The sequence below is a fragment of the Trichogramma pretiosum genome, unplaced genomic scaffold, assembly GCF_000599845.2.
Source record: "Trichogramma pretiosum strain Unisexual culture from Peru unplaced genomic scaffold, Tpre_2.0 scaffold30, whole genome shotgun sequence".
Classification (NCBI taxonomy): domain Eukaryota; kingdom Metazoa; phylum Arthropoda; class Insecta; order Hymenoptera; family Trichogrammatidae; genus Trichogramma; species Trichogramma pretiosum.
In genome coordinates, this window is record NW_019641675.1 from 1602575 (window position 1) to 1630270 (window position 27696).

The 27696-nt window shown below is 36.2% G+C and overlaps 6 protein-coding genes across 8 annotated transcripts; 4 read left to right on the forward strand and 2 right to left on the reverse strand.

Moving 5' to 3' along the window:
• The first annotated feature begins 4111 nt into the window (after positions 1 to 4111).
• On the forward strand, positions 4112 to 11864 carry LOC106653202 (sprouty-related, EVH1 domain-containing protein 1). 2 transcript variants are annotated; one of them, XM_014372544.2, is made up of 7 exons: positions 4112 to 4826; positions 6224 to 6500; positions 6589 to 6757; positions 7056 to 7120; positions 7213 to 7638; positions 7731 to 8011; positions 8383 to 11864. In XM_014372544.2, exons 1-7 carry the CDS (start codon positions 4807 to 4809, stop codon positions 8534 to 8536), a joined length of 1392 nt encoding a protein of 463 aa, XP_014228030.1. In that variant the 5' UTR covers positions 4112 to 4806; the 3' UTR covers positions 8537 to 11864. The 2 variants fall into 2 exon arrangements, with proteins under 2 accessions (XP_014228030.1, XP_014228031.1); XM_014372545.2 differs by having other exon boundaries at positions 7098 to 7120.
• A 1485-nt stretch (positions 11865 to 13349) lies between these two features.
• LOC106653203 (adrenodoxin-like protein, mitochondrial) lies at positions 13350 to 14432 on the reverse strand. Its single transcript, XM_014372546.2, has 4 exons — positions 14185 to 14432; positions 14025 to 14076; positions 13702 to 13949; positions 13350 to 13613 (listed from the first exon to the last, which is right to left on the reverse strand). The coding sequence occupies exons 1-4, from the start codon at positions 14291 to 14293 to the stop codon at positions 13510 to 13512; spliced, it is 513 nt and encodes a 170-aa protein (XP_014228032.1). The 5' UTR covers positions 14294 to 14432; the 3' UTR covers positions 13350 to 13509.
• A 359-nt stretch (positions 14433 to 14791) lies between these two features.
• On the forward strand, positions 14792 to 16405 carry LOC106653086 (pre-mRNA-splicing factor RBM22). Its single transcript, XM_014372337.2, has 2 exons — positions 14792 to 14965; positions 15054 to 16405. Exons 1-2 carry the CDS (start codon positions 14912 to 14914, stop codon positions 16212 to 16214), a joined length of 1215 nt encoding a protein of 404 aa, XP_014227823.1. The 5' UTR covers positions 14792 to 14911; the 3' UTR covers positions 16215 to 16405.
• Positions 16406 to 16573: 168 nt separating this feature from the next.
• LOC106653272 (methylosome subunit pICln) lies at positions 16574 to 18741 on the forward strand. 2 transcript variants are annotated; one of them, XM_014372672.2, is made up of 6 exons: positions 16574 to 16883; positions 17511 to 17649; positions 17725 to 17870; positions 17966 to 18190; positions 18269 to 18352; positions 18423 to 18741. In XM_014372672.2, the coding sequence occupies exons 2-6, from the start codon at positions 17531 to 17533 to the stop codon at positions 18518 to 18520; spliced, it is 672 nt and encodes a 223-aa protein (XP_014228158.1). In that variant the 5' UTR covers positions 16574 to 16883; positions 17511 to 17530; the 3' UTR covers positions 18521 to 18741. The 2 variants fall into 2 exon arrangements, with proteins under 2 accessions (XP_014228158.1, XP_014228159.1); XM_014372673.2 differs by lacking the exon at positions 16574 to 16883 and adding an exon at positions 17002 to 17237.
• Positions 18742 to 18811: 70 nt separating this feature from the next.
• On the reverse strand, positions 18812 to 22827 carry LOC106653271 (regulator of nonsense transcripts 2). Its single transcript, XM_014372671.2, has one exon. The coding sequence runs from the start codon at positions 22612 to 22614 to the stop codon at positions 19171 to 19173; it is 3444 nt and encodes a 1147-aa protein (XP_014228157.1). The 5' UTR covers positions 22615 to 22827; the 3' UTR covers positions 18812 to 19170.
• A 632-nt stretch (positions 22828 to 23459) lies between these two features.
• Positions 23460 to 27664, forward strand: LOC106653044 (centromere protein J). Its single transcript, XM_014372271.2, has 4 exons — positions 23460 to 25263; positions 25334 to 26937; positions 27017 to 27212; positions 27287 to 27664. Exons 1-4 carry the CDS (start codon positions 23779 to 23781, stop codon positions 27413 to 27415), a joined length of 3414 nt encoding a protein of 1137 aa, XP_014227757.1. The 5' UTR covers positions 23460 to 23778; the 3' UTR covers positions 27416 to 27664.
• Positions 27665 to 27696: the final 32 nt, after the last annotated feature.

The window sequence follows — 27696 nt, forward strand, 5'->3', positions numbered from 1 at the left end:
AGAGAGAGAGAGAGAGAGAGAGAAAGACATCGTCGTCGTCGTTGCAGTGCAAATCAGGCGATGCAAAAGTCGCGTCACCAGCTTCGACGCTTTTTTTAACCCATAGCAGCAGCAATAATAATAATAATAATAATAATAATAATAAGAATAAACGTTCGCGTACTTGCTGGTGCTGCTATTGTATTTTTATACGTTATCTTGTGAGTCATACCCCCGCGCGGCTGGATGTCGGACTTGTGCTGCCATCTTGACCGTCGATCGCGAGGCGCTTTCGTTCAAAAGACAAAAAGAATAACCAAAGTCATCTCATATCGTTGCAATGTAAAAAACGAGGAAAAATTACGACTGATCTGCGAGAAAACCATATTGGCTCTCGAGAAATGGTCGATAAATGCGTCGACCGAAGTGGAAAAAAGTCACGAAATTTCAAACTAATATTCAAATTTTTTATCGCTGCTTTACCGCGTTGCAGTGGTCGTGTCGTTATCACAATGCGAAAAAAAAGTCGAGTCAATGAATTTTCATATATTCAAATGAGCTAGCCACAAAATATGTATTAAGTGTATACCACGCGTTATAAGTGCGTATATGTATGCCAGCATACATATGTCATGCGTATACGTATATGTATTTCAACAGCTTCCGTTCGGCATTATACGAGAGAGCCGGAAACGATCAAGTGCACCGTAACTTTGAATAATAAATACATCCCAGCTTCTGCGAAATTACGCGACCTATATTTTTCGTTTTATGTAATGTCACGTCGACGGCGGTATAATTGCAGCCCGATATTTATAATATAAATTATATATACGAACGCGACTCTTGCCTCTTTGCAAAGTATATATTTTAAAAATGCTATATTATACGAAGCGCGGCCTCGCACTTGTGTATAGCGCGCGCGATTGATCCGGACCGCGCGGCGCGTGGTATGGTCCTCCCGCGCGCGCGACGCGACTCGCGGTAGAGTCGGCAATGCAGATGTGCCCACGTTCTTCGGATGATGCGTGGGTTGCACTCAAATATAATCTTCGTGTCAATTATGTTTCCTTCAGAATCCTTTCGTGTACAAAAGTGAGAAGAGAAAAAAACATCGAGACAGGAAATGAAACGTATATCGCTTTTTTTTCTCTTTCTCCCGGATAAATCATAGGTGTTACTTCGTGACGTATACAAGTGTGAAAAATTCTAGCGAGCTGTAAGATATATCTATCGATGCCGCGCTTCGATCGACACAAAATTGATCGAATGAAATTCGTCGCGTCGATATGCACATAATAATAGCGAGCTCGTACGTCTAGATATATCGGATTTCCAGTTCCTATTATTATCTATAAGCGCTGACTCTGGCCCGATCTGTCTCGTTCGGAGCTCATTAGACAATCTGTAGAGATAGGGTAGACAGGCGAGGCAAGAATAACCATAATAACATTCATGATATACTAGCGCAGACAACTTGACAACATTATCATCATAATGCGAGAAGAGCTAGCTAGGCTCTAGGCAGCGCCGAGGCGCGCATGCGTTCGTGATCAATGAAAATATTGTGATATTTGTGAATTAACGTGCATGAACGGAGGCGCGCGGTACAATGTACGCGATATATATAGCACCTCCACCGATTCATACAGCTCTCGGGCTCGTGTGTCATCGCGCGTGTATATGAGTGTACGTAGGTACACACGCGCACACACACACACACATGTTTGTTACTTAGCTCTCTGTCATAAAGCGCACATACACAGACGCGATATTGTGTACTTATAGACGCGGTATGAATCGGGCACTGAGTTCTCTCTCTCTCTCTCTCTCTCTTGGTGTGAGTGTACGAGTAAGAGAAAGAGAGAGAAGTGAAAGAGAGGCAGGGCTGGGACGCTTCCTTCAATAGCTTCCTGCCTCCACGCGCAAATACCTCGCTTTCTCTCTCTCTCTCTTACTCTCTTACAAGCCGCAGCTATATCTATGTATGTATTGCGTAGTAGTCTTTGAATGAGTGTGCGCGCGAGTAAAATGGTACACACTTACACACACAAATACCACACAAAAAGAGAGAGAGAAGCAGTGGAGGCAGCAGCAAGAAGCAAGCGGATATGCTTATACAAAAAGCGCGAGAAAGAGAGAGCTGGATGTATATGTCACACACTCTCACACACATACACACACACATAGGAGCAAAAGCAGGAGGAGGAGGAGAAAAAGAATAAGAGGATGAAGAAGAAGAAGAGGCAGCAGCAGCAGCATCGATACACGATCCACGTTATGGAGTATAATACAGCGAGACGAGAGTCGAGCTGAGTGCGGCGCACGGGCCGGACGAGAGATTCGGAGCGCTCGTTCGCTCACGCACACGCACATTATTATTATAAAACACACATAACTTTATAATACCAACGCCAGTCACTTACGTCTCGATATTTATATAGAGAAATAGGCGTACTTGCGAATGTGTATTTACCCACATATATAATGTAAAACATATACTGTACGCTCCGAATTTCCTGTCTTTAGCATACGCGAATGTCTAACGTATATATTTTACACATCTCTATGAGTGTATGCGTGTATAACACACACTGTAGAGTCCGCGCGAATCAGTGAGTAGTGTGATCCAGTGATCAGTCAAACGTAAACGTGTATAGTATATTTTATATGCTGTGCTGTGCTGTGAGTGTATTACCAACGGCCAATCGATAAACAAAAAAAGTGATTTCCGATCAGTCATCGCGAGAAACGCATCGAATACATATATAGCGGAAAAGGAGAGATCGCTCGACATAATAATACGCGTACGCACACGCGCCCGCGCGACGCGAGGGGCATTGTTACAAGCGGAGCGTGCAAAAATTTCAAGTGTTTCATTCATGCTGGCTGCTGCTGCTGCTGCTGCTGCTGCCAGACCAGTGCTGCTAGTGTTACATATTCGCACTAGTGTGTGGTGCAGTGCAGTCACACGGACACACCACTAGTATCTGTATTCTTATTATACATGTAGGTACGCGGGCGAGTTCTGCGTTGTGTTAGATGTGTGCGTGTGCGCGACGACATGCATCGTAATATATGTATTATATGCACTGTGCAGGCAGCGGAGCCAGTAGTAGTAGATACAGACGAGGCTGCTGCTGCTACTGCTGCTAACTTATACTCGCGTATACATTATAGCCCGTAGGTAGGTGTGCTACGATCCGATGACAATATATATACGTATGTATTAATGTATTATGAGAAGAGATATACAACACATCCACGTCGTGAGCGAGACGAAAATCGCGCCGTACAGCAGCAGCACAGCAGTAGTAGTATAAAGTTGCGTTAAGAGGCAAAAGAAGGCGGAGGAGGAGGAAGCGTGCTCGTGTGTGTTTCTGTTTCTCTGCGTGTGTATGTGAGTGTGTGCACTCTGTGCACGCAGTTCACGATATATAACATACATAGATATATAATATAATACATAGCAGCTCTCAGCCTCGGAGCACGACGAGGCGGCGCACACCACCAACTGCATCCACAAGCGCGCACACTGCAGTGCAGCACGACGACTTTCTGTGCGCGCGAGGGAAGAAAAAAGAAAGAAAGAGAGAGAGAGCGAGCGAAAGAAAAATAATTATACAACTTCGAAATATGTGCAACGAACTCGGCAAGAGGAAGAAGAAAAATCGCGACTGCCTCGAGAGCGCAGACCAGCAGCAGCGACAGCAACAGCGTGTGGCAGTTGTGAGGTCGCCTATATAGAGATACTCTCGCTCGAGTATATAGGCATATACCTACAACCATAAAGTGCAGTGCGTGGATCGCCAAGTGCATCATCATCATCGTCGTCGTCGTCGTCGCGGCAGTAGCAGCAGTGCACGCACGGAATATAGTGTGCAGTGCAGTCTTCGTCGTCGTGCTGCTGGCAGCCAGTGGCGGACCCGAGAAATTGGTGAAAATTCTGTGCAGTGCGCGATATCGCTTGTATTTTATATTTTATAAAAATACAAATGCATCGCTCTGCAGAACCAGCAGCAGCAACAGTGCATTACATATAGTATACTGTGTGTAAAATCGACGGAAGAGAGAGAGAGAGAGAGAGAGAGAGTATAAGAAAGGGAGAGAAAGAGCATTATTGAAAAAAAAAAATGTAATTCTCAACGATCTCTCTCGCTCGTTGTCTTGCTCTTTCTCTCAACTCGGTATATATTATATACGCACGCAGGCACTTGTGTGTGGTATGTGACTGCTGTATATATACTTATATATACATAATATAGTGGTGTCAGTGTGGTGTGTTGTGTGCAAGCTAAGGGGACGACGATTATTTTATATTATATATATAGAGAGAGAGAGTGCGAGAGAGTGAGAAACAGCATTGGCCGATTGATAAAAGTCGGATCTCTCTTTCTCTCTCTGTCTCTCTTCGTGCGAGTATGCGTGCTGTGTGTATATATGCAGTTGAACTCGAGATACCGTAACATACGAGTTGTAGCTGAAGTAGCAGAGCGACGTCGACGGCGACGAGTAGTGGCCGCCGTCGAGGACAATCGTCAGTGAAGAAGAAGAAAAAGAAGAAGCAACAAAAAAAGTCAACCCGATACAGCAACCGCCGTGGCCAAGTACTGCGTGCGGATGTATGTGTCAATGCTGCGAAAATGGTGAGGTGCAGTGCGCGGAAGTTGACATCAGCGTCGTCGTCGTCGTCGTCGACGGCTCGCCCTCGTGCCCGAGGCTTGAGCAACAGCAAACGCAACAGCAAGAAAAACCTCTACTCGATCTGCGAACGCTTCAGCAGCGATTACTGCCAATTTCTTCAAGTACATTGTCGTACTACGAGCCATGACCGACACTTCGGACGAGTCAGTATTCTCGAATTATTATGTACTTGTATCTTCTTCCTTTTTTCCGTCCTTTTCTCTTCTTTTTTTCTCTCTCTTTGTTACCCGTCATTTCGAATTTCTGCTCATCAAGAGAATTTGCGATCGCGATTATAATCGCACGTGGGCTCCCCTTTTGTCATTCGTCCCCCTAGAGTCGTAAGAATTTTTCTCAATGGAATTAGTTTCATTCTTGCGAGCTGACGTTATGTCAGTGGGGTGGTACTCTCACGCGCGCCAGAGCGAAAATACACTTTTTCTGCTCAAATTCTCGGAACATGATTCTCTTTTCATTACGATCGATTTTATTAATTAATACATTTGCCAAAATTTTAAATTATCATTTAATTATTTTTTCTTCAAATTTTCATTGATACATCAGTTGAACTTTAATGGGTACTGCCAAAAATTCTGTATCACACAATTAAGAACCCATTAAAAGTAAATTTCAATGAAAATCTACAATTAAATTGATTAATAATTTTTAAATATTCAATGTATACACTTCAATCTGATCATTGACATCCAAACCATTGAGCTTGGCATATACACCCATGAATGGATTGTCCTATTCATTGATCAGAGCTGTGTCCTAGTTTCCAGAAACTGGTGCTGCTACCACTGCTACTACCTAAAAGCTAGTACTAACCACCCAGCCTTATCACAGAGTACAAAAAATGAATGAAGAATCACTTCTTTACACACTTACACACTCACAAAATTCAAAAATATTAAATGAAAACCTATGCTGAAATTATTCTCTTCTTACTTCCCTACTATTAACTTGATCTTTGAACTTTTCTGGGTAAACTGATGTTTACTATTAATCAAGACTGCTGAATGAATGCCCTGTTCATTTACAGAAGCATGCCCCAATTATCTTCAAGTTTTTTTCACAATGATAAACTCACATAGTACAAGATGTATTTCTTGGTTTGTTTTTTTATGAAAAATAGTAGTTTTTAACAATTTATTTAATTGTGAACAATTGAAAGGTCATTTAATATGTTGAAAAAATTTTGGTGACAAAATTTTTCTTATATATTATCTTATCCTGAATGAAAATTATTTCAAATGCAGAAATAAATTGAGCGTCTTCTCCCTGTATCTACGTACTAAGAAAAAAATCAAAAATTAAAGCTTTAAGATAAATGCAAATGCCTTATCAGGTTTCATGAACTCTTATCAACAAATAAATACTCTTGATAAAATCTAATGAATGAAGTGTTGTGTTCATTAAGAAAGAAAAAATTATTGAAATTATATAATTTCTTCATCACAATCACTAGTTTGAATTTTCTCTATTGATTTAATAAAATCTCACTTTTATCAAATATATTTGAAGATGAATCATTTTTTAAAATTATTTTTTTTTACAGTGGTGACTATTTGGTAAGGGTCAGGGCACAGGTGATGACACGCGATGACAGCACAGGAGGTTGGTTACCTCTAAGCGGGGGAGGCTTAGCCATTGTTTCTGTAAGACGGAGACCAGTAGCAATAAATGTATTAAATGGTAGCGAAAATAATACAAGTGAAAAAATTCAAAATACAAACAATGGCCCTACATCAACAGCACCAACAATAACACCAACACACATGCCTAAAAAGAGACATGAGTATCTAATTCATGGCAAAAGAATTACAGATCAATCGGTAAGTTATTAGCTCATAATATTTTTAATCTTTTCATCAGTCTCTTCTATTTTTAATTTGAATTATCATTTTTTTCATTGACTCACAGGTGGTCCTCAGTTGTACAATAAAAAGAGATTTTGAATACAATAAAGTAATGCCAACGTTTCATCACTGGAGGACTGGCGAAAAGAAGTTTGGTCTGACGTTTCAAACCGCTGCAGATGCGCGAGCTTTTGACAAAGGCGTTCGTACTGCGGTGGACGAATTATTAGAAGGTAAAAGATCATGTTATAATATTCGATTCTTCTTGATAAGCATTTAAATCAAATTTTAAAACTCTTCTCTTCATTATTATATTAAACAATCATAAATAAACGCGAACTGAACAATTATACCTTGAAATGTATTATAAAAAATTAATAAGATTGCTCTTATTCATATTTTTATTGCTTCTCTTGCTCTTGGATGCTCTGTCCTTGGTAAGAATCATTTATCGCCAAAAAATACAATAGAAAATCAAATTAAAGATCAAATAATTTTTAAATGTAAACATAATTATTGAATTTTTTTTAGGCCTTGTAATTACGTATCCGGCCAATGAAACTACTGATTCAGACGGCGGAGACGATGTGTTTATGGTTCGTGAAAAGTTTGAATTTTGTCAAATTTAAGAATGTTTTGATAATTACCTCTCAGTTTTAATCAATTTTTTTTCATCTCATCTCATTAGACGCTGAATTTACCGGCAGAAGCCCCAGACCCCTCGAGAGTACCGATCAGCGAAACTTCGGCAGTGGCGAATCGAGCACAGGCGGTGCACAACGCGCCACCGGCCGGCCAGCGGCACACGGATCACTGCTTGTCCACGGATAACACTTCCCAGAGACCGATTCACTACATAAGCAGTCCATCGATGGGCAAGCCACTGCCGCCGGCACCTCCTCTTTCCTCCGATCATCATCGTCACAATCCGGCCGATCTGACCGGCGACAATTATCCTTACGTGCAGCTGACGACGCTCAATCATCACGAGTACCTGTATCCGCATCCCGTCATCGACGATCAACAGCAGCATCATCACAAGCCCACGAGCGAAAAACTCGATCGCTCGAACTCGCAGGGCTCGCTAAAGAAACCTGATATATTGGTGAACCAGGTCAGTCCACGGCTTTAGAGAGCTACTTGCTATAAAATTTCGATGTAGAGATTTCGAAAGAGGTTGCTCATTTTATTTTCTCATGAAATCAGCCATCGACAAAAGGCAACGATTCATTCACTGGTAAGGGTTCGATCACGAGAGGATCCGATCAGTTTAGTCCGAGAACATTTTGCCAACACTGCCGCAAACATTATTTGGAGGCAGAGAACCGAAGGGGTGCGTGCGCCGTAGCACCCGATCCGGTTAAACGAGGAGTAGAAATTATATCGTGCATACCCTGCGCCAAGGGTATGTTTTATCATTGTGTGAAGGGCTCTGAAGATGATTCCGAAGATGAATTCGAACAGAGTTTCGAGCAAATAGTTTGTAGGTAAGAATCCAATACTTTCATACTCTCAAGTTTTTATCATGCTTACATTATCCATTATTCATTTGTCTAGTAAAGTTGTGAGAAAATGTACGTGTTCAAGAACATATTATTCATTATTATATTTATATTCACACTGTCGACGCTTTCACTTGGTTGAAACCGTGAGACATTTATTCTTCTATCCTCATAGATTTTTTTTTTGGAAAAATTTTTCCGGTCTTTCTATCAACGCTCAATTTTTTTTATTGTTTGAAAAACAAAGTGAATGGTTGCAAGAGTTTCTATATTTTGCAAGCATTATTACGAGCAATTAATCATGAAATCGTAGAATGAAAATGAAATCACTTCATTGATGTTCCATCATTTTTCAGTTGCGAAAGAGACGACAAGTGCGGACGGCGTTGGTTTGGCTTAGCTTTTCTATCGTTATTCGTTCCATGCCTATGGCTGTATCCACCACTGCGAGCCACGCACTGGTGCGGTACTTCCTGCGGTCTTTGGGGTGGCAAGCACTCGTATGCTTAGCGGGAGGAACCCTTTGATATATCTGCATCGTACAACGCTCTTGCTTCGTCGAAATGGAAGCAGCCACAAGGAGCGCAGCAGTCCAAGTCAGTGCAGCAACAGCCTCAGCAGCAACATCTGCATCACCAGGCTAAGGCAGTCGCCAACGTTTACGAATGCCATGAACTGACGATGGGACGATGTCAGAGATATCAAAGGGGCAGGCAGCTACCGGTACATTCGCTATTCCACCAAGGACACTTATGAATGAGCTAAAAGAAATTAAACGTGCATTTCTTAATAATCGTTTTATTTTGCGAAAATCATTAAGCGTATTGATGGTAATAAAGACTTTTTCATTGTACTAGCTTTTTATATCGTGCAAGTGAATATGCGAAAAAATGAATGTGGAAAGTGCGCTTAAATCTCGCGAACATGTCGAGTGTGTAAAATTCGTTATAAGAAGCTTGATTTATTGTGATGGATTTGAATCTTCTGCGAAAGAAGCTCGTTTGTTAAATTGTGTTGTGTGCCCGTGTGAATGATTTTACGTTACGAATATTTATGTGTTCAAAAATCATTATTTTAATTTTTTATAACAATATGCTTGGAAATCAGAGGGACGCCTTTTTAACAGGAGTGTGCAGTTAATGACGTTTAGGGCTTTGAAAATAATATATTTATTATTATATGAAAAAAGCTCTTTTGTAATAACAGTAAAATCATATATAACTTATGATTGTAACGGCGAATTAAACTGTGGAGAACTTGCAATGTTTACCTCATCTATAACTCGTCATTATTTTGAATAATAATTGAAGAGTACAAGTGAACTTTATTTTAATAAAGTTGAAATGTTTCCTTATCATGAGCACAAAAAACTTATCTAACAAATACAAAATAACTATTACGTAACGATAAATAAGAAAAAACGCAAAACGTAAATTGCATTTGATTACCGAAAGATTTTTTTGAAAATATTGTACATTTCATAAAATTTTATATATTTTGTTAATGATACAACTACCAGTACATCATGAAAATGATTAAAATATTAAATATTTTTATGATTTTCATAATTATGCTGAACAATTTTTCGTCACGTAGCTTTCATGGCAATCCATTAACAAATGTATTAAAATTTCAGTGTAGTATTTAAAATGATAATGTAAAAATTGAACACAACTTTACGATTAAAACCAAAATTGATATAAATTAGGATTTTCAAGTTATTACTATGAAAAGGATGTTCGATACTTTTCTGTTACGCCTCATTCTTCACTATTTTATATTTAGGATTAGAAATTTTTTAAGAAAATTTTATTTGTATCTCTAATATTCTTATAGTTTTATTGAAAATTGAACCAAAAAAGTGAAGTAAATTGTAAAAAATGCAGAAAAGTAACGAATATTAGTGTTAGAGATAGGCATAGTTAAGAAATTAATTATAAATTTGTTGATTGTATAAAATTCATGTTCATAAACACTAGTTAATATTTTTATCATTTCATACAACTTCACTATAATTAAGCGTTTTCATTGAGTCTGATGACTTTGAAATAAAGATATATTGTATAACTTCGATCAATTTACCATTGCTTTTTACATAGTATTGTTTTTCATGAATATTACAAAATTTTGTTAGATCAATAGCGAAAAACTCGTGTATATCGCAGCATGTACGTTGACTTAATTTTAAAATCTGTATAAGCGATAAATTTATTCTTTTCGGTAACGATTCATTATTATAATTTAAATTATAATAATAATCTGAAAATAATTATAATGACAATCCTTTTACAAAGATTAACATTATAATTATTTGGAAAAAAATTAGACCATCGCTTTTGTTGACAATTTTATTTTTGGTAAAATTACATTTTTTGGATTTAAAAAGTTGATTTTACTGAATTCAAACTAGTTTGGTAAAAATTAAAAATTCGGAAAACTGTAATGAACCTTGCTGTGTTTAAAGCAATTAAATTCAAATCTTATTCGATTTAAATCTTCAATGTACTTTACGCGTATCTACGTGTATTCGCCCACGCACCATTTAAGATATTATATTATATTGTGTTATAATTTTGTAAACATTTGCGCCGAAGCACTTTAACTATGCCTCGATGCTTCTGTATACCTACTCGTATTCGTTCACCATAAATGCAAAGTCGTGTGTAAATCTAATTTAGGCTGCAGAAGCAAAACGCTGCTCTTGCCACTCAGTTAGCAAATCTCATATCACTATATTCATCCCCGGTTCATTATTATCACGATCATTTGCGGCCTTTTATTATAAGTTTTTTTCTTTTCTCACACTACCTATCTTTTATCATTTTGTAAATAATATACAATATTTTATTTCATAATTAAAGCGTAAACAAATTTTAATTCAGTATTTTTTTTCATTTCACTTTCTTTTGAATACATGTTGGAAATGAATGCAATTATGTTGGTGTGATTCTTAACTCGAAATACTAATCACTAAAATGAATGAGACATTATTAATAATACTCAAAGCGAAAATATAGATAGAAGTATATAACTGCATAATAGTGACAACGAATTTCGTTATATCAACGCATAAATGTTAAATATAAGTCAAGTTACAATCGTTTCACCATCAGCTGTTTTGGTGTATAAAAAAAAAATTAACTAATTTTGGAGTTTATTAAAAATAATTTTTTATAATTTGGTATTCGATGTTGAATGACATTTCATCCAATACTGATGTATGAATTTTCATTTGTAATCACACCGGATCGTCATCATCGGAAAGATATTTCAAACTCGTGACTACTTTCTAAAAAATATATCATAATGATCCAAGAGAAAATCATACGATTAACGTAAAAATGTCATAAACTTTTCATAATTTAAATTTAAGTTCCGGTATGTTTAAACGCCACAATTAATTCTGCATTTTAACAGAACCTATTGCAGTAACGATACTCAAAAAAAATGTAAGAACATTCAGTGTCTATGATAAAAGAGAACGAAAGGAGCCCCTTAAGTCTCAAACGTAGTAATTATGAATATCGACCAATTAATTAAATTTTGAAGCTAAAAACTGAATAAAAAAATATTCGGTCTTTCGTAAACATTGAAAAATTTGAAGTTCATACTAAAATAACAAACAAACAATATAATCGTAAATCAAATGTTTCGTTGTCCAAAATATGATGTAACACCAGTTCAAGACTAAATGTTCCAAGTCTGATTTTTCTTAAGTAATAATACAAATTAGGTGTAAATGATAAATAATAGCGAAAATGAGATACATACTGTTAAATTTCAACGACAAAATGCAATGATTAAATTTTTTGTTTGATCGCTTATTGATCGCGCTGCAGATTTATGCCTAATAAGTCACTTCAACCTTATTTTTTCAACTTGATCCCGCTAGCTACACTTTTTATCGTGGTCTATTTTATGATCGTTTTTATTTATATATTCTTTTTACAACTGAAATTGTATAAATACTCGTAGTAAGAATATAGATATTTTACCGAAATACCGTCGAACATCGTACGAATCCGTGAACGACGCGTACGAAACAAAACAAAAGGAAATAACTGAGCTCCGATTAATTTCCATCAGATATGCGCAAGTGCTGTTTCCAAAAATTATTTACAATCGAAACAAGGAATTATATGCAAAAAATACATCAGATGTAATATTTTCATTCAATTAATTAGTTGCTACTCCGATATGTGCTTGTAGTGCAGCTGCAATGTAACAATTTTCAAATGGCATACAAAAGCTGTAGGTAAATGTATATTTTTTAATGTGAACTAATAGCTTGATTTTTCATTGTTGTACAACAAGAGATAACAATAAGAAACGCTTAAAATTGCATGATTATGATGATTGAAAGCGATATTTTTCTCGTCTGTACATAATAAATGATTAACGATTTTGTGATATTCTATAAAAAAACAAGTAAATAAATAAAAAACGAAAATATGTCAACTCAAGAATTGACATTCACGACGCGAGACTGGATTCTCACGTTATACACTATGTATTTACCCATTAAATAATAATGTTACATACTGATTTTAAGCAAAAAATTACAGAAATTATATATGACTAACGCAGGCGAGCTGCGAAACCTTAATATAGTATAAAAAAAAATTAATTATGTAAACAAGTGTGATATACGAATTATATACTGTGTACGTGTCTAACTGCCGTATATATTATAAACATGCATACAGTCCGTATATTTCAATCATTTTAGTAATTAATTAAAATTTTGGCATACTCTTACTTTTCAATTTCGAAAATTTTTCAAAAAGTTGAATCCAGACAGAAACGAATTAAAAAATCAATAAATCAGTAGATTAATTTTAAACATACTAATGAATGGCGAGTTTCCGAACGGAATGGCTTTTTATGTTTTTTACAAAGTTTCATTTAACTTTAATTTGATGTAACGATCGATCCAAGAAAATTTTTTATAATTTGCCTTTATCAATATAAAACCGCTGTGTATTAAAAGTCTTAGAAAAGAGTACAAATTTAATTTTTAAACATGAACGCGAATGTTAAGAAATACACTAAAGAAATAAGTAAAATACTTAAATTAAAAAAAGTTGAAGAATTATTATAATAAATGAGTGGACAGATAAACATACAAGAACAATATTATATATATGATTTAAAAGGTATATCTTCTGTCTCACAAAAAAATTTTCAAAAAAGTATAAAATATCAATGGATATTGATAAATGTCTAAAAAAGGAAAACTGAGTAATCACTAACTCATTGCATAAATTTTATGGGAAAGAGTACCAGCTATGAACAAATAATTGTATTATAGAATATTCTGATGTATGAAAAACAAAATAAATATATTGTATTGCCATACACATATATCTATATACAGAGTTTGATCAATTTTAACAACAATATACAATCACAATGGCTCTTCATTGTTAAGCTTTTAGTTAGATTCATCCATACTATTTACAATTTTTTTACTAACAAGTTTTTTAATGGGGTGCAGGTGTGTGACCATCAACATAAAAGTTTCTTGTTATCTTGGGCAGTTGTAATTCCATTCCCTCTAGATCTTTTGTCAAAGTTATCTGACATCCTATTGAAATGAAAAATTTATTCACAAGCTATTAATCAAAATTAAATTTCAGTTATTAGTCTATCTATGAGAATAGATTAATTTTTACCAAGACGAGAGTTTTCCTTCAAAAATGGGGCCAAGTCTAGCAGATCTTCTTCTTTCTCTTCAGCTTCTGACAGTTTATCCAAGTAATCATGATGTACATAAACGTGACAGGTAGTACAAGCCAAGGATGCTTCGCAAGCTCCTTCCATTTCTATATTGTACCGATGAGCCAAGTAGAGCACATTATCACCCACTTTCCCTCTAACGGGTGTTTTTTTTCCATGTTTATCAATATATGTTATGTTGACACTAAAAAAAAAGTTGATTATGTTTGAAGCTTTTACACAATGCTTAAGTTACACAATAATGCAAAATAAAACTTACACTTCGTCTTCAGATTTTGGATCTTGGAATTCATATTCACCATGAAGTAATCCTAAAAAAAATGTTTGTTCATCATCTACTTTCACATGGTGGTTATCAAAATAAAATATAAAAAAAAAACAAAAATGTTAATAACTGCTGATAAAAAGCATGGACTTACCGGCACTCGTGTGTAACGCTTTCCTCGTTTGATTCTTGTGACAACTCGCTCTAAGAGCACTATTAAAACGACAAGTCAGTGACCTGATTGTTCCGAGGATAAATGTCATCTTATTATTCCCATGCAATGAATTATCATATTACTATTTTGATTGAGTGAACCACTTATCCGAATTTCACTTTTTTCCTAGTCTGCAGAGTTGTGTAAAATCGAAGAAGGAGATGGCGCGGTCATCGAAAAATAAGAACTACACCGGTTGTTGCCAACTATGAGACAAGAAACCATGAATGCATAATTTTAAAATGCACATTATAAATATTTTCATATTAGAGAAATAATTTTCTAATTTCATAATGATACGAATAGTCCTAAATTATTCGACAAAAAATATTAAAATAAAGAATGAACTTACTCATTCTTACTCTTACTTAAAATTATAATTGTTCAGACTTCAAATGTATCTTCATTTGAGTATTTAAAACCGCGCGATTTATCTCGTAGTTGGCAAAAAGCCTATGTTTTTTGACAACTCGACTACAGCGCCGTGTGGAAGAGGAGCGCCCTAAATACACAGATATAGGTATATTAGTATATAAGATTACTCAGTGACTGTTCACTCAGTTCACTGTAGTGAGCATAAAAATTTGCGATTTGGACGTAAGTAGCTCAGTGCAGTGTTGATCTAAATAGTGTTTCAAGTTATAAAGTTCAAAATCAATAAGCAAAGATGGCTATGTCCAAAGGAACAAGCACGTACAATCGTCAGAACTGGGAAGATGCTGTAAGTAGAATGTCCATTTATTCAATCTTTAATTGTCATTATAAAAGCTTACAATTTTTAACCTCAATCTTTGTTGATTTGTTTTCAGGAGTTTCCAATTTTATGTCAAACATGTTTGGGCGATAATCCATATTTACGAATGACGAAAGAGAAATATGGGAAAGAATGTAAAATTTGCATTCGACCCTTCACCGTGTTTAGATGGTGCCCGGGTGCGAAAATGCGTTTCAAAAAGACAGAAGTATGTCAAACATGCAGCAGACTGAAGAACGTGTGTCAGACTTGCTTATTAGATTTGGAGTATGGGCTACCAATCCAGGTAAGGGATGCCGCCCTAAAAATAAAAGACGACATCCCTCGATCCGAGGTCAATAAAGAATACTATGTCCAAAATTTGGACAATTCATTGAGCGCAGCTGATCCTACTGTACCTGCTGGCTCAGTGGGCAAATCAGCTGCAGCTAGTGATTTGTTGATGAAGTTAGCCAGAACCACGCCATTTTATAAAAGGAACAGACCCCATATTTGTTCGTTCTGGGTCAAAGGAGAGTGTAAAAGAGGCGAAGAGTGCCCGTACAGACATGAAAAGCCTAATGATCCAGATGATCCTTTGGCAGATCAGAACATCAAAGACCGATACTATGGCGTTAACGATCCTGTGGCAGATAAGCTCATGAGAAGAGCAGCAGCCATGCCTAAATTGGAGCCACCGGAAGACAAAGGAATTACAACACTTTATGTGGGCAATCTTGGTGAAGTTTTCACTGAGAAGATCCTTAGGGATCATTTTTATCAATACGGAGAAATTCGAAATATCACAATGGTTCCAAGGCAGCAGTGTGCTTTTGTTCAGTACACTGAAAGATCTGCTGCAGAATTAGCTGCTGAAAAAACTTTCAATAAGTTGATATTAGGCGGACGACGTCTGAATATCAAATGGGGCAGATCTCAAGGAAAGCAAGCACCTTCGATCGAGGCCGCAAGAGAGATGTTAGAGCCAGTGCCAGGTTTACCTGGTGCTTTGCCATTGCCACCAGCAGGTGTAGGCAATAACTTTTTCAATCTACCAGGGGTTGTTCCACCACCACCTATGCCACCAGTGTTAATGCCTCCAGTGTTTCCACCAATGGGTACAGTCCCAATGAATTTCCCGCCAGGTACTGCACCTATCCATTATCCCAGTCAAGATCCTTCTAGGATGGGTACTTCGCAAGGTATTGGCAAACCTTGGCCAGAAGAAAATGAGTAATAAGGCTTACATAAAGGTTCATTAATCTAAGTTAGATTTAAGTTTTTTCAACAAGTATCATGTTTATTTGTTATCAACACTATCGGCTAAATTCACTTCACGTTGTTTCATTTCGACAACTATGTAAATATGTAAATTAATTTAAGTAACTTTATTATTCTAATTGAATAAATATTTTTAATTGCATCAGATATTGTTGTTTAAGTCAAAGCCCTCACAGTTCGCCTAAATCCTCTGATCCTATACAAGGCTTATACATTTAATACTCGTGACGTGATTGAGCTTTCATTTAGCCCGCGGACTGCCGACTGCCGCCTATCATTTAATCAGCCCTTACCTCACCGCTCATGCGCTCGCTGCGCAGTGCGCTGGACTGGGATCGCTGATTTAGAGTTTGGAGTTTGGACGGTCTCTTGGAGGTTAAAAACGCCGCCAGTTTCATTGGCCCTGCCTCTCACAGAGCTGTACACACAGCCGCACATAAGTACGCCGAACGCGTTCGATTGATCAGCACATATATAGTGCATTTAACGCATATAAACAATTGATGTCATTAATCGTAACTTGTAGTGGACAAAGTGTGCAAGTGAACTGAGTGTGTTTAGACGCATAAAAATCTTGGACAAAAACGTTGAGCTTCGTACTCATTCGAATTATCGATATCCGCAGGTGAGTCTGCCCTGGCAAATAAGGGTTGTGCCTCTTTTTTCTCTCTCTTTCTCTCTCACTTCCCTCGACTCTTGAGTTGGCCCGGCTTACAGACAGGCGTGTATATCCGTGTAGAGCATTGAAGTGCGTGTGTGCGAGTGTATTCTCGGACAACAATCGATCTAGGCAGCGATTCTGCAAGAGGCAAGAGTCAATGGCACTTATAGAATAATGACGGGCTGTTTATTGGTCTAATGAGATTAACTTGGTTTTTTTATCTCCGCTGTTGTTTTGTTTCTCTACTTCCACTTGAAGTGCTATTAAATTTGCTTATCAGCCCTATTGATCGATGCTCTCGTGGTAGTTAATGAAGCTGTAAGTACTTCGAGCAAATACGATGAATACACACACAGCGGGCTAATTTAAGTTTCGCTATTCGAGGGGGGTATGCTTTTCATGGCTTTGCAAAAGGTATGCGATGGGATCGCTCGCAAGACCATTATTCTTGAAACTGAATTCTGCTTCGAGCAGAATTTCATCCTCGATCCTTTTACGTATTCCATTGCGAATTTTACCGAGTGACTGCCGAATTTTTCGAAAATAAAAATTTTCTTTAACTGACGAGGTTCGATTTTTTTTTCTCCACAGAGTTCGATACACCAGACAGAATGGTGGTTTTGGGCGAATTTTTGACCCCAGAAGAGGGTATACTTCACGAAGAAAAAGACACGACTGTTTACGTTAACCAGAAAGAAGTCGGCAAAGGAACACTATACATTACGGAAAAGTAAAGTATCTCCTTTGTTCTAATTGATCTTTTGTAACAAGCAAACATTTTAATTGATTCAATTATTTTTACCAGTGTATTGTCATGGGTGAATACTGATACGAGACAAGGCTTTTCATTGGAATATCCTCATATATCAATTCACGCGATCTCGAGAGACGAAAGAGCTCATCCTAGACAGTGTCTTTACATTATGGTCGATGCCAAAGTACACTTCCCAGGTACGTGTTTTTTTCTTTTCGCTTTGACCAATTTTTATAAATTTATTGTCTATCGAAATCGATGATTTATCATATTATTTTGATTTTTTTTAAAGAATCCTTAGGTTTAGATTTTAATAACGATAATAATAGAAGCAACAATACAACCGGTTCTAACGACGAAGACGACGATGATGATGATGACGACGATGAGGATTCGGAAGCTCCAATTACCGAAATGAGATTTGCGCCTGATAACACGAATAATTTGGATGCCATGTTTCAAGCTATGAATCAGTGTCAAGCACTGCATCCCGATCCACAAGATAGTTTTTCAGATGGTTTGTAAAGAAACATGTTCAAATTTTTACTATTAATAATTAGTGCATTTGGAATTTACTTAATTTTTATTTTATCAGCTGAAGATGATATCTACGAAGATGCTGAAGCAGATGATTTTGAATATTATGATGGCGGTGCTCTACCATACATTGTCCCTGGAGGTAAATTTTTTTATTTAATTAAGAAAGAATATTGGATTTCAATTTTATTCATATAACGCTCTTAATTCAGGAGAACAAGTGGAAGCGAGTCATAATGGTGGAACAGAAGGAGGCGAGGCAATGGATATTGAAGCTGGCCAATTTGAAGATGCAGAAGAAGATCCATGAAGACATGAACAAAATTCCAATTTGCTTGTATTTAATTGCATTTAGTTTTTAATCCTATTTTGCGTTACTTGTTTCACGCATAGTCATGTAGAAGTGGCAAAATTCAATATTATACAGGCACAAAAGATGTAACAAGTTTTTATTTTAGAATCATTAACATTTATTTATAATTTATTTTGTACATGATTATCTTAATAAGATAAAGTAACCAAAAAAAGAAATGTTGTTTTTTTCTTTTTTCTTTTTGAATGAAAATCGTACATTTTTTACCTCTTAAATAGATGATTATCACTATTTGTGACTATTACCAAAAGGTTAAAAAATCACATGAATTTGATTCAGAATTTGATTAATAATTTTGAAAGATCATCAACATAATAGGTAATGTCATACTCATCTGTATCTTACAAATGTTTTACATAAATATTTATCACAAATAAAATTGTTTTATTAAAATGCGGTTACCATATAAATTTATACATGCCTACTACTTCTTTATTACTTACTGTTTGTTATCAACTATTTTGAGCTAATAATTACATTTTATACAGGATCGCTTATAAAATAATTATAATTTTGTACTAAATTATTGTTAACAAAAGTTTTGACTGAAGATTTGACTCTGTTCTGGTTCAACAAAGGTATGAAAACTATCTAATTTTTTTAGGTCCAAAAATTAAATCTGCATCTGGTGCTCCTTTGGGGTGATTATATTTAGGCCTTCTTTCTCTGTTTAAATTTGCAGTGACTGGCCTAGTTCCTTGACTAATTGCTTCTTGGTAGTCTTCTTCTTCTTGCCTTTCAGTGATATTAAGAGTTAATCTTTTGACTTTTTCTTTTTCTTCTTTAAGTTCTTGTTCTCTATTTTTGAGATTTTTAGCCAATTCTGAATTCACTGGTACAGCAACATTTTTATATTGTGGTTTATTACCCTTACGAACCATCAATACAAAGTCAACAGTTGAAGTATCAGCAGTAGTAGTGTCTTGCAATTGTTCATAAGTTTTTTTGGTGTTTTTTACATTTAAAGGAACTGATATGTCAACTTGTTGAGGCTTGGAAGTTTCGCGCATTCTGTCTTGTATATTATCAGATACCATTTTATCCAAAGCTGAGAGAAAATCTTCGTCTTCTTGGCAAGATACTAGTTTAGGTGCTACTGGTAAAGCTACCTCATTTTCAGAGTTATCAATTGGAGCACTAGGATCAGAATCATCTGGTGAAATTTGTCCTTGGGTGTTATTCGGAGTATTATTTTCAGTATTGTCTCGAGTACTTTGAGTTGCGGTAACTTCATTTGTTTCTTCAGAATTTTCTTCTGATGGTTGAGATTTTACATCTTCGTTTTCAGGTAAAATATCCAAATCTTCTTCTGGTATAGCCTCCAAATCATTAACATTTTCTTTTTTTTCTTGCATCTCGGCTAAATTTGGAAATAGTGCTTTTTGAACTTCAATGACAGCTTCAAGAGATTCTTGATAGCTTTGGTATAACGTCAGATTTGGTCTAACTTTTCTTATTGCATCCTGATAAATGGATGTGATGCTCCAAGGAAACGGGTTTTCCGTTGTCCATACAAAGCTTGCAAATTTAGACCAATAATAATGTTGAAAAAAAACCAGATAATAATCTAATTTCTTTTTGCCTGAACCACTATCAATATATGATGCACAAGTATCCATTAATGTACAGACTAATCTTATTCGAAACAAGTTATCTGGTGGATCAAGAGGGCATATCACAGAAAGATCCGTGCTACTTGCAAAAGTAATTAGCAAATAAAATACTTGAAATAAATCATCGTGATCAATTAAACGATAGTTGAACAATTCACCTAAAAATTTTATCATAGCTATACGTCGTTGATTGAACTTTATTTGATTTATTTCTAAATTAATTCTTATATCTTCTAGAACTCCATCAATAACAGGAGGTGCTATCCAATCACAGATAGAAGCTAGTCCTTGCAAGACATATGCAACTTGACGTATATTCAAATACTTCACATTGTGAGCAGCAATAAAACATCGTATAGCATAATCAGATACTTCTTTGTTATGCCAATCAAGTTTAATCATTAACTGTAACACTTTATCTATAGTATTTCTTCCCAAATCTTGATATAAAAGTTTACGAATGAATTCATGTAAAGGTGGACGTTCTTTTTTTACTATAGTTACAGATTCAGGTGGATTGATAGAGTAATAAGCATTTTCAATGAGGGTAACATATCTTGGATCTAGAGATGTTACTTGTCTCTTTCTCATCATTTGCTCTAAATACACTTTGGTTCGATGATGAGAATCTGGTGAACAAAATAAAAATTTGCCACAAGTCTCCAGAAGATTGCAAGCCATGTCAACATGATGATGTGTAAAGTCATATAATAAAACTTTTAAGCAATAAAGAGCTTCTGCTTTAGAATAAAGCTTAAATTTAACAAGTTCACCAATATATCTGACAACTTTGATTTTAGATTCTATATTAATCTGATCTTTTTTATGAACATGATATTTAAAATCTTGCTTGAGCATTTGGCATAAATCATTTCCTACTTCAGGCATTACTGGATACAAAATTGCAGCTAGACGTGAATAAAATGGCAAAAGATCAAGTCGAATTCGCGAAACTCCAAAAAGGGTTTTTATAAGTTTCTTCTTGTTATTTTTAGTATTGAGAGTCATTACAAAGTCAACTGCGGCATTGTCAATCATTTCTCTGTTGACACAATTTGGTAAGTGATTTAGAAAAGCATCCAGTAAAATCTTGTTACTAACATTCTGAGTTTGAGCTTCTTCTGTGTCTTCCACTTCTACTTCTCTCTCCATTGCTTCTGCCTCTAATTTATCCAATTCCTCTGGAGATAACACAGTCAAATCTTCTTCTTGATCATCATTTATTTCTAATGACTGTTTTTCTTGTTCTGTGCTTTGCACTTCTTTTTTAGGAGATACTTTCTTATAAGAGCCAGGTAGAAAGACTGTAAGATCTGTAAGGCTCTCATAAAAACGACAAGTTTCTTCATCTCCCCACAAATCTTCTAAGATGCTACTATCTGAACTTTCGCTGAGTTTTTTCACACCATTTTCTGATTCAGTTTTAGCTTCTATTTCAACTGGAAGTTCTGGCATTGGTTCATCAAGAATTTCAGAGAAAAGTTGAGCATTATTTAAAAGACGATCATAGGAAATTTGAAAAGCTTCAAGTTTTTCTTTCCTTTCTGAACTTAGTTCACCTCTGGTTTGTAAAATTTTTCGATTTTGCTTTTCAAATGCTTGTAGTGCTTTATGATCCTTGTAAAGATGTTTACACAAAGAATTGTAGTAATCACGAAGTAAAGTTTTGACATTTTGCTTCTTTTCTGTGGGTAAAAAATTGCTTGTAGGCAACGGCACATTCATTTTTTCAGATAATTCTCTGATTTTTTTTGAAACTAAACCAGCATAATCTTCCCCACAATGTTTACAAAAGCTTAATATAATATTAGTATTATTGTGTTCCTCTTTGTCCATGTTTATTAAAAAAGTAAGAACAGATCCCAGTAATGGGAGTCCTTGTTTTGGCGTAAATATACCTGAAGCTACGAGCTCTGAATAAAGTCTCAAATCCACTCTGAGTTTACTGGGATTAGCTATTTTATCTCCATTTTTGAAAATTAAGGTCTTTTGCCAATTTTCAAAAAAATGATTTGAAAAATCTGCGTATTTCTGATGTAAATAACTGCATATTTTGAGAACTGATGGTATATCTGTCATCTTCAGTTTTGCCTCTACCAACGCTGAAGCAACTTCACTGATGTATTTTGTCAAGTTCAAAGTGGTCACATCCTTCATCACATTATCTAACTGACTCGCTGCAAAAGTCTTGAGCTTTTTAACAAAAGTGGTATTTTTTTTCAAATTCGAGTCAAGCTTACTAAAATAAGAGTCCGGCGGTCTCGTAAAATTAGTATTAGATGCACGCATTTCTTCTTTGTTGGCTAGTCTAGCTTCTGCCTCTTTCACATAATCACTTAAAATTTTTTTGTCTTCATCGCTAACGTCACCACTCGCACTCACTGTTTCTAAACTCTCACTGTTGATTGACTCAGCCATGGCTTTTAACTTTTTTTAAATAAAAAAATCAAATGTTTTAAATGAACTTCGAAAGCGGTTGCTCGGGTGTGTGCACTATTATCAAACAATTTTTAAGGTTATGTAAGGAGCTACGATGCAGCCAGCAACGTGGGCATAGTCACCGTACAAAGGTCCAAAACAAACTGATGAGTCCCCGAGCTCGTAACACTCGCGCCGGCTATTATAAGGCTTCTATGAGGCATCATCTACTTTCACTTATTTTTTGACTTACAAAAAAACACACATGGTGCGCGCACTGCGCAGACCCCGATGCGCAGAAAAGAGCGGCATCTTAATTTCAAATTTGAATAAAAAAAAGAAATAGCAAATTTTTTAGAGAAACTGCAATAGATTCAATGCATATTATTTACTTTACTTTTTAATTAAAAAAACTAGCAAACCCTTAGATGCTGTTAGCGTCGGTTTTTAAAAAAATTCATTATTCAATAAAAGGTATCCTTATTTTCCTTACAATTTTTCGGGATCCTGGAATTATTTAAAAAAATCACATTTAGTATGTATGATAAAAAAAAATTTCTGATACCACGTGAAAAAATCAATGGACATTAGTACCGTGACCATTTTAAAATTTGAAAAAAAGTCAAGTAAATTATATTTTTCTCCTCAAGTTAACAGAAAAAAATGTTGTTATTTTTAATTATTTAAAATTTAAATTTAAAGAAAATAAAAATGTGCTTGGTAAACAACTGTCATGGCGGTACGAGCATTGACCGAATCCTGAATAATGAATCTTAGTTCCTTTCTGCATTCGATGGTTTGTTCATGATACGCGAGAAATTGGCGCCAGCAGTCCACCCGTGGACCGGCTTGTTTTGTCAGTGTGCTTCGACCACTGTGTGTAAACTGCAAATATTGCTCGTTGCGTCTTAGATCTCAGCCATCATGTCAGTGGGCTAAAATACGCAGTGCTTTGGATGGTCATCGATCAATTTTTAACTTAAAACGCGAAGATCACAATATTTACGGGGGAAGTCGCACATTTTTTCGTACCCAACTTTCTCCAACGTAAATAACGCGAAGAATTGAAAACCTTTGTTGCGCGCGTGATGCGATCAGGCATCAAACGTTCAAATGTTTGTGTTTTGATTTTGTGTATGGATTGTTGTTCTAAGAATAATCGAAATGGCAATCGAAGCGAGCATTGTCGAGCAGCTTCACAGGCTTCGTCAATGGCAAATCGAGGAACAGGAAAAGCTGCTCCAGCAGCAGCAGGAGCAACGTGAAATGCTCTCGGACGAGCAGAATCGCAGGTATCAAGCACTCAGTCTGTCAGTCGAGGAAATGAGTTTGGATGACGAAGCGTTGAAGGACTTGTTAACGAATCATAAGAGCAATAACAGTAAAAATGAAGAGGATGTATCATTGATTGATTTCGATACTCCCGCCGAGGCATTGACTCCATCTATTCTTGCTAATGGAAATCATTGTTCGCCGTATTCCTCTTTAAACAAAGAAAATGCTAAAGTAAACAGTGCCAATCTTGAAGTGCCTAATATGAAACTAACTGTAAGAAATGCAAAGACTGACGATAAACCAAAAATAGATTGTGATAACTTAATTAATCAAAACAATTACAGTTCTGATTTTTCGCTTGACGAATCTGCATTTTTAAGTGTTTCTAATCCTGGAAGAAAATCTATTTCAATCGATGACACCCCAGTGCCTCCACCTGTGAAAAATTTTCAACAATTGCTAGAAGATAAATTGAAAGATACCGAAGCTGTCAGTATGGAAAATACCCCTGTCAAAAATAAACCAGTAGTTAAACGGCCTTTTCTTAAAAAAGGTGAAGGCCTTGCTCGGTTTATGCCCAATGCTAACAATGGTATTAAAGCACAAAAAAAGTGTGCCGTGAAACCCAAGAGTGCCTCTTTTACGGATGGAACCATTTCTTCTAATTCAAAAATTACTAAAACAAGTAACTTAGGAAGATGTAATTCTATACCTAAATCAAAAATTTCAAATCCTAAAAAATCTATTACTAATAATATACCACCTGTTGCACAAAATAAGTTAAATTTAAAGAATGTAACACCACCAATAAGAAAAGCACGTAGTAAATTTACTGCCACAAAGTCAAATGCTGTTCAAACTCAACCTTCACCATTGGATAAAAAGAAAGTTCTTCAAACAAGTTCTGATGCAAACAGTTCTGATATTGATACCAAAAATAAACGAGAACTGGAAGAAGTAAGGGTATTTGAACTTCTTGAAGACAAAGCAGAAAATTCCAGTTTTTGTTCTACATCAAGTACAGTTATAGCCTTTTTACAGCAATCAACTCCTTTAAAAGCTAAAGCTCTTTTACATAGTGCTTCAAAACATAAAATTTCTTTAGATGATGTCGGAAGTGACACATTGGATGAAATTGTACAAACAACTAAGAAGAACTATCCATGGTTAGAAAGAATACGAAAACCTGTTAATAAACAATTGATTACAGTTGATGGTAATAAGAAATCAAAAATTGATTCTGCAACTCAGTGGGACAATATACCTTTGTCAAAAATAAAAAATGATAAAACTATAGCTGGCACCATATTGCCTTATGGAACTGATGTAGATCTTCATTATGATGATTATTCAATTCAAGAAACATCTAATTTGGTAATGCTAATTATTTCATAATTTTGTACATGGAAAAAAATCCTTACTAATTTTGTGTTAATTTTTTCAGAATGACACAAACATCAGCTTACATGTAAGATTTTCAGAATATAATGAATACAAAACTTTGACCGACACATCTAGCTTATCAAGTGATTCTCAAACTGTAATAAATCATGAAAACGAAAACAGAGCATGGTCTGATTGCTCTGCAACACCAGACACATCCGACGCTGAGAGTGTCATATCGAAATCCAAAAATGACGTCAATAACAGCGAGCACAATGGTTACGCTGAAAACGTTTATACCGATGATGACGAGGACGACGAAACCATTGATGGTAAGTACGAAGAAACTGAAAATAACGAAGATAGCGAAGCGGAAACGGGGACGGGGCTGGTCGACGTCACGTTGCAAACGGAGAAAAAAGAGGAAATTCAGACAATAAAATCGGAATTGCTAAAGCAACGCTTGCAAGAATTGGAACACGAAATCGAGATTTTTCGAAAAGAAAGTGCATCGCTCGCGGCTCAGCGACTCAAACTCGGAGAAGAGCGCACGAAATTGCAAGAAGAGCGAATCGCCATGCAGCGAGGCATTCGAGATAAGGAAGAATCTTTGGAAATCGAGAAAAGGAAGATGGAGGGCATTCTGCTGGAAGAGAAGAAACGATTGTCTCGCGAGAAAGCTGCTTTGGAGAATAGAATGAAGGACGCCCACGACAAAGCTCAAAAGAGCAAGCAAGATCGGATGGAGTTGCAAGCTCTAAAGGACGAGATGGAGGATCTTAAGGAAGACTTTGCTCAGAGGGAGAGCAAGTGGTCGGCCACGAGCGCACGTCAGCGTAGTCAGATTCGCGTGTTGCAAACCGAGAACTCAAAATTGAAGCAGGAAATCGAAAAGTTGCAGCAGAGAAAGGCAAATACAAATAAAATTAAGCGTCCGGTGGCTTCGTCAAATACCAAAGCCATCCACCAAATAAATAAGTATCTGGCCGAACGTAAAAGAACGTCGATCGGCAGGAGTAGCGAACCGGTTTACCAAGAGGAGCAAAAGCCCTGCGAAAGTGTGGACTCTCAAAGCGATCTCGAATTGGAGCACGTCGAACTCGAGATACCTCAAGAGCCGGAAGAGGAGGATCAACAAAAAGTTATGAAAACTGCGGAAAGCATCGCTCGAACTCGTATTCTGTACGAAAATTTGCTGAAAGAAGCCACCGACGGCTTGTCCGAAACTCAGAGCGCGCGTAAAAGTCTGACGACGACGCCGTCGAGTCATCAATTGAATCAGCAAGCAAAACATTCGGATCAAATTCCCGAGGAGAATCGAAGTGCAGAAGATTTAGAGCCGACCGTTCTCGTAACCAACTTACAAAATTCACGAGTCGTCACGGGAGAAGAGAGAGATGAAAATGCGAATAAGACTCATCCTGCAAAATCGAACGGGAAACAGATTGTCCGCGAGGTTCATCATCCCGATGGTCGTGCAGAGTATTGGTATCCGAATGGAAATGTTAAAAAAGTATTTCCCGATACGGGTATAACGAAAATCATTTATTACAATGGAGATGTTCGAGAAGCCGACAGGAATGGCGTCGTCAAGTATTTTTACGCTGCTACGAGGACTTGGCATACAACGCTACCAGATGGTTTGGAAATTTTGGAATTTCCTGAGTAAGTGAAAATTCGATGCTAAGATTGAATGAAGTATTTGTCAATTGCAAACTAATTACTCTTATTTTTTTTTTATCAGTGGCCAGGTTGAAAGGAGATCCAAAGATGGAACGATTGAAGTGTCATTCGCGGATGGTTCCGCGAGAATTGTTCAAGCTGACGGTTCTGAAAAATGGTTATTACGAGATGGTACAGTCGCAGAAACTTCAGCAGATGGTGAAAAAATCCTTACGATGCCTAATGGTCAGCGTGAAATTCATACTAAAGATCACAAGGTTAATATTTATGTTACATAAAGTGATTTAAATAATTTAAACCAGTGTATTTGACGATCTCAATATTTTTTTAGCGACGAGAGTATCCAGATGGTACTGTAAAATTCCTTTATCCAGACGGGGTTCAAGAAACAAGATACGCAAATGGCAGGATCCGTATGAAAGATAAAAATGGAACCCTCATCATGGATACCCATCAATAAAGCTTTATTTTTTTATCAATCAGATTGATGATTTTGCTCAATACAGACGATCTCTTACAATTAAGATAATTTAGTTTCTGTGAAATAACTTCTTGAAATGTAAGTGAATAATCTACAAGTGTAAACTATTTTTGTAATGAAAAAAAAGTATATTTTCTAGTTGCGATGTAGATAAGTGGGAAAAGAAATGTATTAAAAATTATTTGTATTATTATTCCTAGATAAACACAAGATCTATTATTTTCAATAAACGAGCGATTTATATTTTATACCATCCTAAA